Source organism: Clinocottus analis, unplaced genomic scaffold, assembly GCF_023055335.1.
Source record: "Clinocottus analis isolate CAN_PGR_092001 unplaced genomic scaffold, fCliAna1.0.p SCAF_18, whole genome shotgun sequence".
NCBI lineage: Eukaryota > Metazoa > Chordata > Actinopteri > Perciformes > Cottidae > Clinocottus > Clinocottus analis.
In genome coordinates, this window is record NW_027175909.1 from 10,246,825 (window position 1) to 10,266,705 (window position 19,881).

Genomic DNA, 19,881 nt, shown 5'->3' on the forward strand with positions numbered 1-19,881 from the left:
ATCGAGACATACACACAGAAAAAGAGAGAGAGGAGCAGAAACACCAACTTTTTCCAAACCTGTGCAGCCTCAGGTGTCATCCAGCATCTCAGGTCGAGCCTGAGAAATCCTCTTTGAAGCTTTGGTGCAGCTCCAATAATGAGGGGGCTGAGTGCGGGGCCCCATACGTGAGGGGCATCTAGGGCCCCTATTGATCCCCCGTTAATTAGTCCGTAGGTGCACATTGGCGCATAATTAGACTGATACTGAGCTTAATGAATGCAGACAGCCTCTAATTCCTCTCAGGAATTGTTCACTGCAGGAAGGATGTAGAATTTGGTCAATCAGACTTTAACCTGTTTTTGTAAAGTCATATATACAGATAACCGCTGTGCAGGATGCATATGTATTGCAAATAGCACTGTCTTTTAATGTCATTTAATGAGCACTGATCAATCTTCGTAACAATGTTGCTTATAAAATGAAAACAAGTCACTCTCATAATGTATCCTTCACATGCTTTATCAAAGACAAGAGGGCTTTTAGCCACTAAGTGCTACTCAACTTGACGCCGACTGATTTCATGGCAATGGACCATGGGGAATGAAAGAATGAAAAGTATGAAAAAAAACAATACAGATAAAAATTGTTCAACAAAATATGCGTTCTGTCAAGTGTCAAATTGACCATTTCAGGGGTGCACTGAGGACACAGAGGACGTCATGTCGCTCCCCTCATGGGCTGCAAGTCATGCCCTGCTGATGTTTCATGGGGGAGTTTGGAGTCAGTGTGGACATTTTGTCTGGAAACTGGAAAGTATTGATTAGGAGATGCAAGTCAAGATATAAACTTAAAGGTTTGTTCCAAATCAGTGACACAGAGAGCAAGTCTTCTTTTGGTTTCTTTTGACGCTCACCGTTTACCATTTATTCTGCTGGTGTCTCTGACCCTTTCACATTTTTCCCCCTTCCTACCTCTCTAACCAGACAATCCATTAGTCCATTTCTGACCTTACTTCCACTTGATTTCCATCAGCACCTGCAACAGGTGATGCCGTCTGACTATTTACATGTACGTGCAGAGCATTGCCCCCCGAAGAAGATGATATTCCAAGACGACCACCAGGGAATAGTGACTTTGCTCCTGCGCCATTCAACAGGAGCGACTCCTCCTGTATCAGTCAATGCTGTTGAATGAGACAGAGGAGCGGTGCTCATTAGCAAAAGGGCAGGAGTCACCTTGCTCCAATCATCTTCAGGGCCACTGTCACTTATCGCTAACAGAGTGTCGGTGTGTCACTGGCATGCTAAGCATCCCTACGATCATAGGAGCAGAGGATGGGTGACGGTGATACACAGTGCTTCTCGTGCTCTCATGACTGTGTCCCTCAAAGTGATTCCTGTCAGCCCAGTTTGGTTTGTTCTCCAAATGGTTGTCTGATCAGTGCTGTGATTGTATGTCGGTCACGCACCCCACAACCCTTTGGCCTGACATGATGCAACACTCACTAATTGCAAGGTACATTCACCCAACCTCTCTTGTAGCATGACAGATGCCGAACAGCATCAGAATCCCTGGGGACATTCCTGAGCTATAAATAATATGGATCACATACATCTATGCAGGGACCCTCAAGCAACGGTATGCTCGCTTTGATATGTAAATGTAATCCTTGCTCCCTCCCCCCCTCCACCTCCCATCCGTGCCCTAGAGTTTGAGTAAGTGAAACAATTTAGAAGAATTTCACAAAGCATCAGGTTTAAACTACTTAAACACCCAAGATTCCTTAAATAACATAGATCTTGAACTTAAAGCATCAAGTTGTTAGTCTGTACGTTCAGATTAATGTGTGATGAAATTTTTTTTAATGCTTAGGCTTAAGCTAATTTGACTATGAACTGCCAACTCTCTGATTTGCACTTAAGAGCCTCTGATGAGCATTAGTAAGAGGTGTACAGAAAGTAGAAAATCTAATGAAAAATGGCATTCTTACAGCATTACAATTACAAACACAAAGTTGAGTTATGCATGTGTTGATTGCCTATTAGCAGAATGTGTCAGTGTGCATTTGCAAGGCAACATGAGGCCCTGAACAGAAATCGTGACAGTGGGCGCTCAACATGTGACAAAGTGCGTCAGCAAAGAGCAGCGCTGGACACAAATGGAAGGATGATTGTTAAGTGCCTCCAAAGAACAGCTTCCAATATAAAAACTAAATTGAACTGCCTCATCTGCATGTCACTCCGAATGAGTGTCAAAAGGTCTGACTAAAACTGTAGGTTGTGAACTTGCAAATCTCAGCTTGAATGTATGGAAGTGCTGCCTCTCAGAAACCGCTTTGTAAACTATCTAATGCCTGTGCACAAAGAAGCAAAACCTTGTGTAAGGAGCATAAAACTTGCACCCCTGAGAAATGAAAAGATCTGAACATCAATGAACCTTTATGGAGGGTTTGGGATCTCAGCGTGCAAAGCAAATTTCTACCTTCTGCATCCTTCAAAGAGGGATTTTCTTCTATTCAATAAACACACTTTCAGACCGTGACAGCATCTGAAGAAGGTTTGAGTCTGTTTTCAAAGCAAAGTGTGATACTGCTCCCCTCTTTGGTATTGTTTGGTGTTTCTGTTATTTTCGTCCACACTAGCTCAGGCTCTGAGTTGAGATGTGAGGTGATGGCTTTTTGAAATGTGGTATTCCTGTTTCCAGTGAAGAATGCAGTAAAAAATGAGCTGTAACAAAGATGGCAGAAGTCTGTAATTCTCTGAGGAATTTCCAATACATGAAGTCACTTGAAATGACTGAAGGTCTGTCACGAGATTACCACACACACACACACACACACACGTTACTTTTACACTCCAACAAGCACTTCACGGTGGAAACAAACATCTCCATGTAAAAATAAAGGTCATCAGTGAGGTCGACAATGTGAAGTACTTTTAGACTCACATCCAACGTTTGATAAACAAGTGCGTGATATTAGCAAAAAAAGTTACATCTAATATCAAATGCTTCAGATTCATCAGAAAGTATATCTGCCCTTCAGTACAGCCCAGCTTTACATGCGTGCCATATTCCCACACTTATCATATTGCATCACCACCTGGTCACATGCCTCACAACCAACCAACCCATCATATCACTGTAGAACCAGACATACACAATTATGGACAAAAAACAATGAGGTGGCACCACAGTCAGATCTTGAAAAAACACAATATGTTCAGCTTTGAAAGTGTTATAAACTCTTCCAGCTTAAAGTTTGTTTTTAAATGCCTATGCTCCTTCTCTGCTTGATGAATGTGTTAAAAGACACCAGCACAGAGTGAACACACGGGCCTCAGTGAACGGGAACTGCCGTGTTGCTTTGTGTAGGACCTCATTCGGTCTTGTCTGTTCAAGGAGCAAAGCTATGGCACTGTCGACCAACAGAATTGAAAAGGCAACACAATTTTAATGTTTTTAATGAAGGTATTGAATCATGGCGAGAAGAGAAACACCATTGTTCACCCGCATAACACCCATAAACACACTTGTACTTTGTGTATGTCTCTATGTATGTATTTGGTGTGTATTCTCTATTTGAATTTTTTAAATATATTTTTTAAATTAAAAAAAGCCTCCTGTGGACAGGTGTTGTACGTTAGCGTTCCGCTACAAACACTCAACACAATGCATCTAGTTTTTGTGCATTGATGTATGTTACAATTCTAATGCACTGTAATGTCCATATCAAATAAAGTCAAGTCATGTGTGCTATAGCTATCAAGTTTTAAACACATTTTTTTCTCAGGAATTCTCTGGAGCACAGATTTATGGACAGTTTACACTCCACTTTCATTAGCTCGTTGCCTCTGTACACGGTGTCAGGAGAAAGTAATGCAGAGCGACAGCCACAAGGCCTCAACCTTAAATATAACCTGATGATTCCGTGTCATAGCTGATTTAGAGCAGATAACGGATGCCGGATCATCTTGTGATGCTTTTCGTGCAGTTATAGGCGAGGAGGAGGGGTGCAACAAAGCGTCGTCTTGAGTGTAATCGTGTGAATCACCTCCGGCTATGTACACCCTACTTGTGGTTAGTTAGGCTCCTATTCATTCTGCCCGGTTTGAAAGTCATTGCCAACCCAAGTTAAACTAAACTACGTCCACCCCGTTGCTCATTGTTATAACGCACAACTCATTCAGGCAGATGGCTGCACATACGCAGCCTCAGCTCAGCTTGCTTTCGGCTGGAGGTTTATGAGTGTAACGTATTCACTGTTGTAAGCATGATAGAAACATATACTCATGGACACATGCACGAGTACTGGGATAAAAAAAAAAAAGAGTGCACAGTGAAGAGTGATGGCTTCCTGCTCGATACTGAGAAAGAGATTGGGGATGTGCCATTATCCAAATCCCTCATCTAATTAATGTTTACATAACTGAGGCTGATGTAATTCATGATTCCATGATGAGAGGTCAAGGAGCTTGGGGAAGCCCACCTGAGTTGCCCATCGTCGTGTGTGGGAGTTGTATGCACAGCCCAGTGAACTGGACACATCAGGACGGATTGAGAGGAGAAAACACACACACACACACAAAAAGTAATTACAAAACACAGCTTGCAAACAGCGATCACAGAGCAGATCAGTAATCAAATTAAAAGTTTGTCTAAAACTTGTTGATCACAACCTTTTGGCTGTGATCATTGAATACCTGCTCACCGCACACTGATTATGAGGTAAATGGGGGAAAATTAGCTATGTAAATGTAAGTACTTAAATGTAATGACCCGAGATGAAATTCATTTCTTCTATTTACAGTATTCCGCAGCAGAACCAGGTCTAACAACCCAGAGCCATTACACAGCACTTAGTGAGTTTTTAAAAGGCACCATCATTTATTTGTTATCGTGAACTCTAAGGTGGGAAAAAAGACCCGGCATGGCAAAGGTACACATTGGTACAATGTGAACCTTGTAACAAAGAAGAGCACTATTACATGCAGAGGTCGGTGTTAACGGTTGAAGTTACAAATAGAAAAGAAAGAAAAACTGATGCCAAGAGAGGACAAACGTAATCCGTGTAGTAGTGAAAACAGACCTAGTTAGATGCAGAGCTAGAACAACAGGGGAGGGAAACAGGGCTGCAAAGGTCTTGAGCTCTGGACACACAACACTGTGTGAAACAAAAGAAAACAGTCAACTGGCAGAAGCATCAGTGCGACATCTTAAGGTCTGCCAGAGCGGCTGAAGCAGAGACAGTGGATGAACTGAGACAGCATGAAGAAAGAAGATGGAGATGCTTGAAATTACATCGTGGGCAGCCTCAACGTGGCTGTGTGAAGACGTGGCGTCTCCTCTGGGCTCAGACACAGCGGTGCTTAAACATATCAGGATGCAAAGTCTTCCACAAGGTCAATATGCTTGGCAGCATAACAAGTGCCTGGCAGCTGCAATTGAGAGCATACAAACAGAAAACAATGTTTTTACCTAGAAGACACTTTAGAAAAAGAGTTCTGACTTATTTATCTAACGTTAAGGTAACTCGGAGAGACTAGACAATGGGACATCCTTCAGAAATCCTTGTAAAAAACTGAGATAAAAACTTCAAAGGATCATATAGAAATGTATAATATCATCGCTGTGCTGTGATTTCCTTGCTAGAAAGTCAAGTCCTCTAAAGCTCCTGCAATTATCTTTAATATCATATAACATCGGAAGCATTTTGTTTGCTGGTTCAGTTTCTGAATTGTTTCAGGCAGAAAAGTCAGAGCTTTCAGTTGCCTCCTGTGAGGGCAAAGTGTGCAGTATTAGTGTAGTGAGCATGGAGTCCGTTGATATTGCCTGTGGCCTTTAACCTGCAGATGAGTAGGAATCACAAGAAATCACATGTTAGAAATGTCCGATATGCTGAGATAAATGAGAAAAGCTTTAATAATCAAATTTGATATGACACTAATTCACCCTTTTGTCCGGACTATTAGAGCATCCCTGGTGCTGGCCTGGAGTTTTTCATTTTTTGTTTGTATTAACAAACAAAATACAACTAATTTAAAGAGCAAGCTTCAGAACTGTTTTCCTTTTCCACCAGAAGTTAAACTTTTGCTCGAGGGTTCCTCCTCCATAAGGATACAGTTACACCAGATCCTCTGATGCTAAATGTTTGGATGACCTCCCATCATCACTGGATGAAAAAAGGAGGGGGACGTGTGCAGTGCTTCTCTTCTGTCTGACAGCTGCCTCTCTATTTAGTTCATCCCAAGAAACAATGCCTCTCTTGAGTCCTCCTGTCAATCAACTTAATGAATTTACGAGACGAGTCTGACTATCTGCCATCCATCCTTACTTCTTCCTCATCTCGTCTCTGTGTCTTTTCTGTATCTCTAATCATAAGCACCCATACTGAATATTCACACTCTTCCTCCTCTCTGGAGGCTTAAGCCTGGTGTTGAAAGGCTTCCAACAGAAGAGCACTCCTGATTAATGTGTGTTTCTCTGCTGATTGATTCATAACATTAGTTTTATTCCACTAATTCACTTGATTAATGCCAAGCTCAGAAAGCTTTTAAATTACAGATACTCAATCGAATGAATCACAGAGAACAAAATTCAGTCCAGCAGTGATCCTCAAACCCACATAGTTTATTCATTTCCTGAGCTGTGGTATTTGGGGTATTGCATCATACGTGGTATTTGTTCTGTCTTTCCGCGATATCTTCTTCTCTTGTGACGAGTTGCTTTTGAGCATTCAGCAGTCTGGTGTAATGGTTTGATTTCTGATTTGTTTCTGGAGTTCCCTGCTGATGATCAGAGAGAAACCAAAGAGAGAAAATAGACATAAACTAGTTAGAGAAGATGAACGTTTGGGAACTCATTGAAAAGCATCATCTGATTTTAACCGCTAAGACAGAGAAAAGAAACTTTTAGGATGAGTCAGATGATTGACTCACGGGGGAAACATAGACAGAGAATGAGGTCAGTTATTTGGTTTGTATTGGACAGACACTCATCTAATTGTCTTCTGATATGATGAAGACTATATGTTTATGTGCTCAGCTTCGTCCCTTTTTCTGAACGAGGGCTATCAAGATATTCTTTGACCCCACTCCGTCACAATATATAACACAGCCCTGCCCAGTTATTGTTTTCCTCATTAGACTGTTTTAAATGCACTCTGAAAAACAACAATGCTTCTCATCTTGTGCAAACACAGCTGATTTCACAGCATCTTCACTGGCTTGCATCCTGTCTAACGTGGTCGACATCCATTATGCGTGCCATGGGGCAAATACCCAGCGCGATCATCTGAGAAGACTCTGAGGGTTCTGTTGACATGGCTTTAGGAGCTTCTACACACTCAGACCCGGGGCAGGGCTTTCTTGGAAACATGTTTCTTATAGACAAAAGACAAAAGGTGAAATGACGTGATGGATGTCAAACATGCTTTTATGATGTGTTGACTAAACTGGTCACTGCTGTTGAAACTATAGATGTGCGCTTCAATAATGACGCAGTCTCGGCTATCCTCATGCTCAACTGTAACTTATTGTGACAACCGTATAACTCCATTTGTCTAAAAAAAAAGATAAAGTTACAGTAGACATGCTTGGTTGAAGAAAGAAGGAAATGACCACATTTCCTCTCATTAGAGCTAAAACTCTATCTGCTCTTCAAAAAACCATGTCACTGGGAACAATTTTGCAATACACTTTAGAATATTAAATAAGAGAATAAATTGGTTACTTTAAAAGGAGCATTTCAATCTCTTTAACGGCAACTTCAATTGGTCTGATGATCTTATTTTGGATCCAAACCAAGATAAAAAAAAAAAGTCCTTGCCGAGTTATATCTGGGTTAACGGATAAGACAGACCAAAGAGACAGACATCCACATAGACAGGAACTTATTCAACCATTTCTGCCTTTATGCCCCTGATTGGTACATGGAATGAGGGGTAGCTGCATTGAAAGAAAAACAGATTTCTTTGGGCCCTTGACGCTCAGAGGCAAACCAAGTTTAAAATACAGAAAACGACGTTTCTCTGGCTGTCTTCTGTCAGGACCTGTATGCTAACTGTCAATGTTGATGCATATGATGTTTGTCAATCATTCTATACTAAGGCCTGGAGTTACTCTCTTGTCCCGCAGCTGATTCTACTTTACGGGTGCATAAAGAAATGACAGATTCTTTTCAGTTTTAAATGATTCAAACCTTAGTCTTGAGACGACGCGGGGAAGAATCAACATTGTCTGTTTGGATTAAGAGGCCCCGAAGAGACAATTATGTTCAAAGTGTGTTATCAAAGAGCACAGAAAACTGGATTTCAATTTTGGCTGAATGACTTTGCCCTAGATTCTTCTTGAAATGACAATTTCTGTGACATTATGAAGCAGACGAACCTACATAGTCTAAGAGTGGACATCTGCTGCCTCATGCATTTAAATAAAACGATACTAGTCACGTATCACTGAAATAAAACATCACTTACTGTAATAACGTGAAATCATCCACAGACACAGACCATGTAATTCCTAAAACGCTTCAATATATATATCTCATTTATGAACATTTATTTCCACAGTTGCAAGCATACCAAATATCTTCAATACGCATTATATTATATATGCAATCTATGAACGAGCAAAGTCGTTGTAACGTCGTCGACAACCCAGAACATTTCATTTGGACTAAATAGGAAGATACACGTCCTGCACCGGTGCTGAATAAGGGAGCAGATTATTCATTTTTTAGTTAAAGTTCAGCAAATATTTTGTATTTTAAACACCTGAGACTCTGTGTCTTTGTACTGTGAAGTTGTTTGAATCCAGATGTGGACGAGGATGATGTGGCCTACCACAAGATGTTATAGTCCTCCTGTCCCTTTTCTTCTTTTCCACACTAATATATATATATATATATATATATATATATATATATATATATATATATATATATATATATATATATATATATATATATATATAAATGACATGCATTTTTTGTTTCCTGGTGCTGTAAACGGTAACTAGCACACCAAAATTGTGTCGTATGGCCCTGAAAAGATGTAACATTTACACCAACATTTATCACACAACCTTTGTTGGAGTAACCTTTGTTAAAAAAAAAACGCAGCTGTTCTCTGATTTTTTAAAAGGCTTTTATTAAGATGGAACTATATGTTTTGACCTGTTTTACAGGATTTACAGCGTCAGAGGAACAAATAGGCTCGGGGCTGACAGCTGAAGACGAAATAGAGACGTCAGAAAGTGATGAAAGATGTTGGTTTGGGGGGTTTTACAGGATTTGTTGAAAATAAGAAGATTTGGTACATTATGCATTGAAAACTAGTTTGATAAGTAAGATAAGCTTTTGTAAATTAAAGTGATTTGGTTGTCAAGTCTCCTAATTGATAGATTTGACCTGGAAAATTCACCCATAGTGGTGAACAAATAAGAAAAGTAATTTAGACAAGGATCACATATTTATTTTCCTTTCTCGACCCGTGTGAGGAAATTGGCATCCATTGTGTGAGCAAGCATTATGGGAGCCGCTGAGTTAATACCTCCAGAGCTACACATGCTAGATTCATATAGCCAGAACGGCCCCTGGGGTTTTTTTCTGCATTATGGACAGCTTTGCTTCACACGTTCTCACGTCATCCCCGTGCACACTGGTGAGCATGCAAACCTTTGGAGAAGCTCCGGAAAGCCAGCTGTCTTACATTTCATATTTCAAAAGGTTATCATCTTATGGAAGGGCTTTAGAAGATGGTTCTAATTCGTCATTTCAAATGTCTTGGTTGATAAATGCATCAAGACATATTCAAAACAGCTCCTTTTTTCAAAAGCAGCTGAGTTGCACTGAAGAATACTTGAACATCAAGTAAACCGGAGGGGATCCTGGTCAGCAGCTTTCATTCTGCATTATTAATGAGTCTGTTTAGCCTGAATTAAACTGCCATGACTGAACATTATCATACATTTTGATATCTAGTGGGCCGGTTGTATGAAAGCTTTGTGTGGTTTTGTTGTCAATTGTAAAACCAGAAATGACATTTCTGTCATTTTTCCCCATCTTCTTTTTCTTGAGATGAAAAGGCCAAGCCCGCACTTCTATTAGAGAGGTGTTTTTATAACAGGTTATATAAGCGGACTATAAACCAGAAGGACACCTGAGCTACAGCGCTCAGGTGGGGGTCCAAGTGTGGAGCCCCGGGGCTCTGCAGACCAGAATACCTGTTCGACGGTGACCTTGTTTATCAAAATTAGCTTGTCAAAGTCGAGCACAACACCCGAAGTATTAAGCAAAACACGGCTCAATCCGCTGGGGAAAGCTGTCCAATTATTTAGGTACAGTTTGTGGAGCGCTTGTCCTCGTAAGCAGATCGCAATCAGAAAGGCAAATGATCAATTAAAAGAATCAGTTGCCATGGAGAGTTTGTTTGTCTCACAGTGGTTGTGTGAAATCTTTTCTCAGAAGCACTTTGAAATGTCAGATATGGAGATGAACTTTTACTCTGTCTTGTCCAGATTTTCATCTCATCATTTTTTTGGGCGTGTAGTTTCTACCTGCGGACACAGACTCATTAAAGTTTTTTTTTTCTGATCTAATCGCCCTGAGAGACTCGGCCTAATTGAGGAAACAAAAAGATAATGATGAAAGCTTCAGTCTTTTCCGGCCTGCGTGGAGTCACAGGAGAGGATTTCATTCACAGTGGTCTGTGTGGGGACAGTGATTGGAAAATGAGGTGACATGAGTTGACCACGAGCAGTCACTCTCTCATCTGGCGGTGTTTTCTATTTGTGTCAGCCAACATGTGTTTCTCATGATGGGACCTGACACCTCCCCTGAAGGCGCATGAAGAGTGGCAAAGTGGAGAGGCTATGAGAAACACTTTCACGCCAGCTGCAAATCCCACTCTGACCACCTAAAATGTCCAAAGATAATATGTGATTTATTTTTAAAGATAGCATATGCTGAAGAAAAATCTGCCTTGTGCTTTATGAGTATTTACAAAATCAGATTTTCTCCTCTCCTGTCTCTTAAATTGTTATTTCCTGAGAGCGCACAGTATGTGCCAAGTTACTTTGACCTTCCTACATACTGTACGTCTGAAACTCATTTTCCCCCTTGGCTGAACGTCTGGGTGAAATGGATTTATTATTAAGGAATAATGGGAAGGTTTTTTCCCACATTGTAAAAGGTGACTTATCAAATATATGGAGTATATGCTTTAGTGGAAAAGGGCCAACTTTTAAAGAGTTTCCACAGACAGTGGTGTTAGTAATGCTATTGTATTGCACAATAGCTGCACTGTGTGTGAAAAACAGACAAAAAAAGAGTGCTACTTTTGATCATCAAACTGTTTAAGATTCTAATGGCTGCTATGGGATTAAGCTCTCCATCTTGAAAAGGTGGCTTGGCGGTGGGCTCCTCCGGAGCGAGGTGTCCGAGGCCCCCAGTGGCAGAGGCAGTGACGTACATGCATCCGCAATGAATCACTCAATGCCCCCTGTCTCAGCCTGAGCTGTTTGCACACACAGGTCAGCTGGGAACCTGCTGTGGAATCATTAGTGTGATGCAATATGCAGAAACAAAGTCAGTCTTATAGATTCCCCCGAAATATACCTGTTGTACCGGAAACTATTTGGTGCACGTCCAATATGTTGAGTCTTGTCCTTATTTATCATAGTAGTGTGACACTGCCACTGTTGCAGAGTCGATCAAAGGCACTCACTGTAGTTTTTTTGTTTCATAAGGAATATTATTGTCATGCAAAACACATTTAAATCAGAATCTGCACATATGTGACTGAGTGAAAAATGATACTTTTTTCCCCCCTCACTTTTGAACATTCTCGTCGCAAGTGAAAATGCCAGCAGGTGTGGCACCTATAGGCCTATTCTGAAAGCACAGAAGTAGACGCTGGTGCACGCGCGCGCACACTTACTTATGACTCATCTCATCTAAACTAAAGCACTTTGTCAGAGGCGTCCCTTCACGTTACACCCATGCACGAACGCGCAGACTCAATCTCAGTTTGGAGCGCGACACTTGTAGTGAGGGTGGCTATATAAGTCCATTCAGCGTCTACTCTTTAAGTAACTGTATACTTGTTTCTTCAAAGAAGTGACGGAGGGAGGCATCTCGCCAACTACCTGGCAACCTACAAGGCTGTACTGGACCTCTAAAGATTGAAGGTATGAAGAGCTTTCATTCTGCGCGCATTATTTGGAATTTTCTCATTTTTTCGGCAAAATTTAATTTATCAAATGGGTTTTATCCTTCGTGATTGCCGTATATGTTCAAACTTGATAATATGCATAGAGCTGGAAACAAGTATAGATAGCAGGCAATAATAATGAAACTTTCTCTGTTTATCCATCACTAACCAATCTGTCTTTCCAGACCAATTAACCAAGACTATTTCGTATAACTACTGCAGATTTAAGTCTATGACAAAATCCCTAAAAAACATAAATAAGCAGCAACACTTTTATTCGTAGTTACAACACAGTCACACTAATGCCATTTCGGGTTTATGTGCGTAAATTCCTCATTACGCTGCACCTTTTACACCACAGTTGGGCTTAAAAAATAATCAAAGCTTTTTGATTTTCTTCTCAGATTCCTGTTGATATCCTGACATGAAGCTCAATTTACTTGGTACCACCGTGATTCTGCTTGTTGCCTTCTTACCGCTCTACGAATGTCGGGCTATTGAGAGCCCTGGCGGTGCCCTGCGCGTCCCAGCTCCCCAAACCCAAAACTCCCAGCAGCAGCAGTCTGGCCCCATCCTGGAGCGACTCGGAGAGGAGTATTTCATCCGACTGGGCAGCGGGGACACTAACTCTTTCCCATCGTCGTCCATGTATCCCGGCGGATCACCCGGTATCTACAACAGAGCATTGCAGCTCCAGCTGACACGGCGTCTTTTACAAGGGAAAGTTGGAAACATCAGGGCGCTCATAAGCGGCTTCGGAGACCGCGGGGACGAGTCGATGGAGAGGGGAAGGAGGTCCGAGGACCCGCCGATATCCCTGGACCTGACCTTCCACCTGCTGCGGGAGATGATGGAGATGTCCAAGGCGGAGCAGCTGGCCCAGCAAGCGCAAAATAACAGAAGAATGATGGAGCTCTTCGGGAAATGAAGACCTCCTTCCATCCGCCAAAGATCTCCCTTCGCTTTCTTTTCTTTTCTTTTTTTTTGTCGCATTTTTTTTTCCATCAGCACAAAACATGCTCTGTACAATATAGTGCTGCTTTATTACTCTATTATTTATAGCTTTAACTTCAAACTATGGAGCGTAAATGGGCGTGACTTATAATGATCCGATTGTACCTTGCCATTTTAATGTTGGTGTCAAATATGTAGAATCACGCGTTCTTCATATTTGAGATGAAATACTTTTGGTTGAGACATGAAATACTGCATTGAAAAAAAAGTGGCGTTTTGTTTTAAATTATGAATCCTTGTATTTATGATATTTATGTTTGTTAATAAACTTATGTGCAACCAGTCATTTTCTGTTGTGCAAGAGAACATCTTATATCTATATTTTTTAATAAAAGATTAAAAGCAATGCTTACACTTCTCTGTGGATATCCTTACATATAAATTAATAATAACTCCAATGTAAATTAATATGACCAGTTACTTGAATCACTAATTTAATTAACATACACTTTATTAACGTCTCTGGACACATAGAGTTGTAATCTTACAAAGGAGAAATTTAATATAAGTTGACCGTAGGTTGAGAGAGCAAAAATGGCCACTGCCTCTCGAGTCTTGCCTCCACAAATATTGATTTTAACTGAATATAAAAACCCTATATGGTGTAACCATGGCATTGTTCTGGAGCCAAGTCGTGGGTGCCTCCTCCCTGACACATAAAGAGCTGCAATAACAACAAATTTACCAAAGACGTTTCTCAGGGTGCTGTAAGAACGCCTGCAGGTGAAGAACATCCACATAGCATTCTTTCTCCTTAACCCCTAATCCTCAAGAAGCAATTCTCAATATAGCAGCAAAAGACAACCACTGACGGCTGAAAGATGCAACGCTGATAGCTAATGAGTGTGAAAGTCATTGTGTGTGCGCTTACCCGTGTGTGTGGATGTGTGCGTGTGTGTGTGTGTGTGTGCGTATGCATGCTGTGCTGATCCTTGACCCATAGTGTAACTAAACAAGAGCTGTGGGTGTGAGTCATCCCATTCTGTTTGGCCCACTTAGCTATTTGGGGGTTTTAATGCTGCATTGAGCCCATTTGTAAAGGATCCAACTCACTGAGAGACGCTGTACAACAATTAGATGTGTCTCAGGGGTGGACTACCTCAATAGTGGAGTCACTGCAAGATGAGACTATTGCCAGGCATCAAATAGACAACTGAAGGTTTGAGGCGCGCTGCAGTCTGATGTGTACAGTAGGTCGTAGCAGGAATGGTAACACATCCATACTTTAGAGAAATTGCACTAATGACTTCTCTAGGTGAATAGCCTTTACCAAAAATAATTGACATGGAAATTGAAGAAGAGATAAAGGACGGGAGAAAGAGAAAAATATGTATTTTTTTGTACATGCGCACACACAGACACACAGAGGTGTTACATAAAAAAAATATCATTGGTGATTCAGTCCAGGGGGAGGTCTGAAGTAGTAACACATATTTTAGTTCATCCCAAATTTGAGAAACACCATACTTTAGGTGTTTGCACAATTCCGTTTTAATGATATTGTAAGATATAATACACTGTCACATGTCAAAATGTGATGTTTTTTCCATGTAAGAAAGTATAGCTAGGTTATACAATAAAGCATACAACACATTATATGAGCGGTTGAGTGTATGAAATAGTGAAATGTCACAGTGAGAGTTTTTTACTCTGCTACCCTACTCATAAAGTTATACCAGCCATAAAAAAAAAAGAGTACGACCGGAAGGGAAACCCGAGGCCCTCTTGTCATGCTCGCTAATGATGTCGTTTACGGAGGGAATCCCAAAAGGTCAACGACATAAAAAAAATGTATCAATTTTGGAAATAACCACCCATAGCCTGCTTGTCCTTCAGTACGTCACAAAAAAGCAAGAAGTCACCAAAATGTGTTTAACCAGACATAACAATATGAGATCAGTCAGGGTGGAGTGATGTACGCTAACATAATCACAATATAAGGGAGAGAGAAGGGAATTGAAACTTCTGTCGCTTCCTTTAGATCTACCTCTGCAACTCAGAGTTTCCCTTCGGCACAGATCTAAATCTGTCTCGTGTTCCCCCAATCTGAGGGAAAAGTATCACAACTGACCTGAAATCAACATCTAGGAGCAAAACTTATTGCGCTCCTGGAATTTGTTTTTCTTTTCGGGGCCGGCGGCTGACAGCTAGGACGAGGTCGCGCTCTTGGCTGCGCTTGGGGAGGAGCCACTCTGCTGCGGGGCAGAAGGTTGGACGGAGGCGGCAGTAACAGCACTGCCTCCCGAAACCGTCTGGGTCCCCTCGCCTTCCTCCAAGTCTGCTTCTCCGTCATCATCCTCTTCGTCCTCATCTTCATCGTCTGTAGATGCGAAAAAGAAAAAAAAAGGAAAGAGTTACTACAAGTCAGATCTGTAAGCAATACATTGCTGCCTCCACCCACTCTGTTTGTTCACCTTGGAGGAAGTCGAGGCTGCGCAGGGCCGTGCCCTCTTTCTTGAAGTCCACGGTGTAATGATCCATATTCTCGTAGCCGCGCTCAACTTTGTCCAAGTGGGCCGTACTGGCTGCTTCTGCTAGCCTGAGTGCAAAAGGTGCAATTTGCATTATTTATGGTGGAAAAAAAAACAACTCCTCCCCACCCCCGCCCCGTCACTCAGACAGTCATTGTAACACTTGTTATATATATATACAGTAATCCATCTGTAATGTTTAGCACGTTCCTATAATGATTTCGGGATGCCCCAGCTAAAGATAACGATTTGTAGCATTTCACAGAATCACGGTCGACGGCTCCTCGAGAGCAGGTGTGACTTTGCTGGCGGGGGGTTTAGATGCAGATGCACATTTGGGGAATCATTCACAAGAGCAGGATTATAATCTTGGATTGTCAATATGATGTTACGAACTATATTCTACGTTTCCCGTATTGTTGGTGTATTCTGTGATGCATAGAGACTCACTTTTTGAGGAGAGGCTTTGTGTTCTGAAAGAGACATATACGTATGATCAATATTGATAAATGTTACTATTTTCAATGGACAGTACACACACATTTTAAATCCCGTTTGGTATTGACTGACCTGTAGAAATAAAGCCATTTCCGGCTCCTCCATAGTCTGGATGCCCAACTCCACCACCTTACAGCTCTCCTCCAGGTGGTCTCCATACTTCCGGGTCAGGCCCCGGATATAGTTCACCTTCTCGTCCTGTTCGGCGGTCACCTTCTGACTCATCTCTCTCTTCTTCCCCTCCAGGATGGAGTAGAGCTGGTCAAACCTCTCACACACCAACGTCTTCTGCTTCCGACCATTCTCCTTTACATCCACGAGTGCGAGACAGAAGAAGACACATTCATAACGATCATTTCTGGCAGTCTTATGGGTGAGAAGTGTATGTAAATGTTACTCTAGAGAGTACAAACAGAGTTAGGACAATTCATAAAAAGTTTGTGATAGTTGTTGCTTTTTCTGTTGTGAAAGTGCTGTAAAACACAACATCTCCGGTTCGCCGTCTTCTGCCCATCAGCTACATGCAGGAAAGGACAGTGAAGCTCATTCTGCTTGTGCGGCCTGAGTGACACCACTGAGGGTGACACATAGGGGACTGGAGCCACTCCAGTTTCCTCCTTAATATGTCCAACTGCGGCACATGAACCACAAGAAAGCTGTCTGTCTCCCCGCCCCCCCATCATCTGTTAATTTCCACTGCTCATTTTTAATGTCAATGGGCCAGAGGCAGCGCGAAGTGCACTGCTAAGTGCATGTTGTAGAAAGAATGTGAAAAAAAAGAGTGTAAGACAGACCCAGGCACCAAAACATTAACGTCGCCCCTCTCCACCTACAGACCGATAAAAGCAGACAGAGTGGCGGCAACAAGGACTCGTCGCATCTGTGCGTGCGTCTGTTTGTGCGTCTGTGCAGGTGAGTGCAGGTGCATTAGTGTGCGCTCAGAGCGAGGCTTGCTGCGTGAGTGAGCGGCCAGTTGGACGCTGCTGACCTCTATGGCACGACAGGCCTCCTCCAGCTGACTGATGATGCCTTGCATCCTGTCGTTGTTACCAACCATCATGGCGATCCCGTCACTCAGCTCCGTCTGTGGGAGGGGGGGTGGGGAGGAGGACATGGCAGAGTAAGTGTGATTCAAATTTTGGACAAACTTATTCCACATGTGAATGTTATTCATGGTGAAAAACGGTGTTTGTGTGAGACACAATTGCTTTAAATATTTCTGCTCCTCTCATGATGGACAGTATTCATGATCCCCGTGCGCATTGCAGGCATCACCTTCTTTGACTGGTAGATGCTGGTGATGGGCGCCACCTCACAGTCTTTGTGCGCTCCAAATACTTTGCACATGGAGCATGTGGGCACACCGTGGGTCACACAGTAGATGTTGATCTTCTCTTCTTCGTGAACATCACACATGGGCGTTTCTTCCTTTCTCTCCGGCGCCGGCTTGCTGCTGTTGAGGTTTAAAGAGAACCGGGTCATCTTCCTGTCAAGGCCGTACATTTCAGTGCATATTGATGTGACATGTAATGTCGGTTTGATAATGTCACAGGTACACATCTCGATAGCTTATTGACGATCCATCAGTCCCGCCTTGCCGTGCACATTGGCTGTCAGCACTGGAATCAATACGTCACCATTACACTGTGTAGAAAACAGGTGTGGGGGCACTTGAATAGCCTTGTGTTCGATTTCTATGGGTGTCTATCTTTCCTCCATAACTCATACTCACATTGTCAGGTCAATTCATCCCATAAAAACAATTCAAAATATCAGTTAATTATCCGTGAAACATTTAGCTTACAATAATGCCACAAATTCGTGATCCAGTGGGAGGTTGTTGAGTGTTGTGGATCTAAAGTCAGACAAGCCTTTTGGCAATACAACCAACTCAGATCAGGGAAGTCCTCTGTAGATAGACAACTAAAAGCAGAAACCTGTCATCCAGCTGTCTGACTCAGAAGCCACATCAGCAACTTCTACACTTCTTGCCATCACGCCATCAGTTTATCCTCGTTCTCTTCTACTATCATCTGCTCACTGCGCTTTGCCTGGTCAACGAAGCTTTTCTCTGAAATCTGGAGGTGAAACTGTAGTGGCGTGATCACGAGTGACTTAGATTCTGGTCTTCTGTCAAGAGAAACTGAACAGAGCACATCTGTGTATCTGATCTGTTTCACCTGCTGGACTCCTGTTTGAACATGTCGATGATGTTCTCCACCAGCAGGTTCCTCTGCAGCCCGTAAACACCGTGTCTGTCCAGAACCACCTCGTGTCTGCAGGACGGGCATCGGAAGCGGCCGCCGGACGTCAGCGAGCCACCTCTTGTTGGCAGGTATGGGTTTGAGGCCTGTAAATGAGTACAAAACCCCCCTCATGTTTAGCAATATGGGACACTGTTTTAACTGATAAGTCCATCAAGTTTGCAACAATGTGTCAAATAATTTCACCCAATGGTAATACAATGTAAATCTGATGAAATAGCAGTCCATAATACACAAGCGAAGCCTCGAAACCAAGAATAAAAACATTGAACTGTCCTGCTATCATCCCAAACCGGTTCACAGCTGTTCTAATGAAGGGATTAACGCCTAACAACAACTAAACCTCAAACTTCCCAAACTGTCAATGTTTTCAGATGCTGGAAATTATAAATTATAATTAAATATTGTTTGTAAACACAGCCTTACTTGTTCAATTGTGATCAGTTGTGACACAAAAAGGCATCTTTTGTGCTTTAAATACTATACATACAGTACAATTTAATACAATACAATATAGTATACATATTATAGATAAACATGCAATCTTTGCTGCCCAAACAGTTACGGGTTTGGCCTTGAATGAAGGGGAAGTTTATCGAAATCTCCATGGTTCACGTGACATCGGCTGTTAGTTGGATATGCTCATTTTAAACCAAAAGCAGTTTATGAATACTTTTCCCACAATGTTAAACTGATTAGTGGCATTTTTCTTCAGTTGCTTACCTGGAAAACATCGTTGGCACATTTTCTGCAGAGGTTGTGCTGGCAGGGCAGGATAACCACAGGCTTTGTAAACATTTCCAGGCATATGGGACAAATCAGCTGTTTCTCCAGGTTATCCATGGTATTCATTGTAGACGAGCGCTTCTAGCAGGACGTAAAACAACAGCAAAGTCTACCTAGATAAAACCACGCAAGCTGGTTAAGTGAGAACAACAATCCGTTTCTTTGAGCTATGTCCTGTAGGCCCGAGTCCGGCTGGAGCCGAGGCCTGTAGCTCTCGTCCTAGCGGGTGTGGGCTCCTATCTAGCTGGTGTCAGTTCTGTTTTTAGCAGCTATTGCTGTCACGTCAAAGGTTGCCATTTTTGCCGTGCCCATATTTGAAACTGAGCAGGGGCAGTACTGAACAGCTGCTTACCAAACTCACTAACATGCATCCTCTACACACTGTTATCAGAGGTGACTGTGCAGTGTGTTGTTTGGGGGGTGACAGAAGGTGGAGGCTTACATCACATATATAAATCAGATATGAATGACGTCCAGGCGACCATGAATATGTGGGTTTACTTCAATTGCAGCATCACCAACATGCTCAAAATAATTAAATGTGTTTGGCCCTCGAGTGCACAATAGATGATTATCAATTGTATTCATTAGTTCTGAAAACACAATATTATGTTCAAACAATATATAACGTTAGATGGAAACAAGATATATCTGGGCT

General features: G+C 42.1%; 2 protein-coding genes across 3 annotated transcripts; one reads left to right on the forward strand and one right to left on the reverse strand.

Moving 5' to 3' along the window:
• Positions 1 to 12,019: 12,019 nt before the first annotated feature.
• On the forward strand, positions 12,020 to 13,478 carry crhb (corticotropin releasing hormone b). Its single transcript, XM_068581848.1, has 2 exons — positions 12,020 to 12,167; positions 12,595 to 13,478. The coding sequence occupies exon 2, from the start codon at positions 12,615 to 12,617 to the stop codon at positions 13,116 to 13,118; it is 504 nt and encodes a 167-aa protein (XP_068437949.1). The 5' UTR covers positions 12,020 to 12,167; positions 12,595 to 12,614; the 3' UTR covers positions 13,119 to 13,478.
• Positions 13,479 to 14,519: 1,041 nt separating this feature from the next.
• On the reverse strand, positions 14,520 to 19,469 carry LOC137788684 (tripartite motif-containing protein 55-like). Of its 2 annotated transcripts, none has more exons than XM_068581692.1 (8): positions 19,161 to 19,469; positions 18,354 to 18,523; positions 17,449 to 17,623; positions 17,162 to 17,257; positions 16,246 to 16,479; positions 16,126 to 16,148; positions 15,619 to 15,743; positions 14,520 to 15,524 (listed from the first exon to the last, which is right to left on the reverse strand). In XM_068581692.1, the coding sequence occupies exons 1-8, from the start codon at positions 19,287 to 19,289 to the stop codon at positions 15,352 to 15,354; spliced, it is 1,125 nt and encodes a 374-aa protein (XP_068437793.1). In that variant the 5' UTR covers positions 19,290 to 19,469; the 3' UTR covers positions 14,520 to 15,351. The 2 variants fall into 2 exon arrangements, with proteins under 2 accessions (XP_068437793.1, XP_068437792.1); XM_068581691.1 differs by having other exon boundaries at positions 17,449 to 17,626.
• Positions 19,470 to 19,881: the final 412 nt, after the last annotated feature.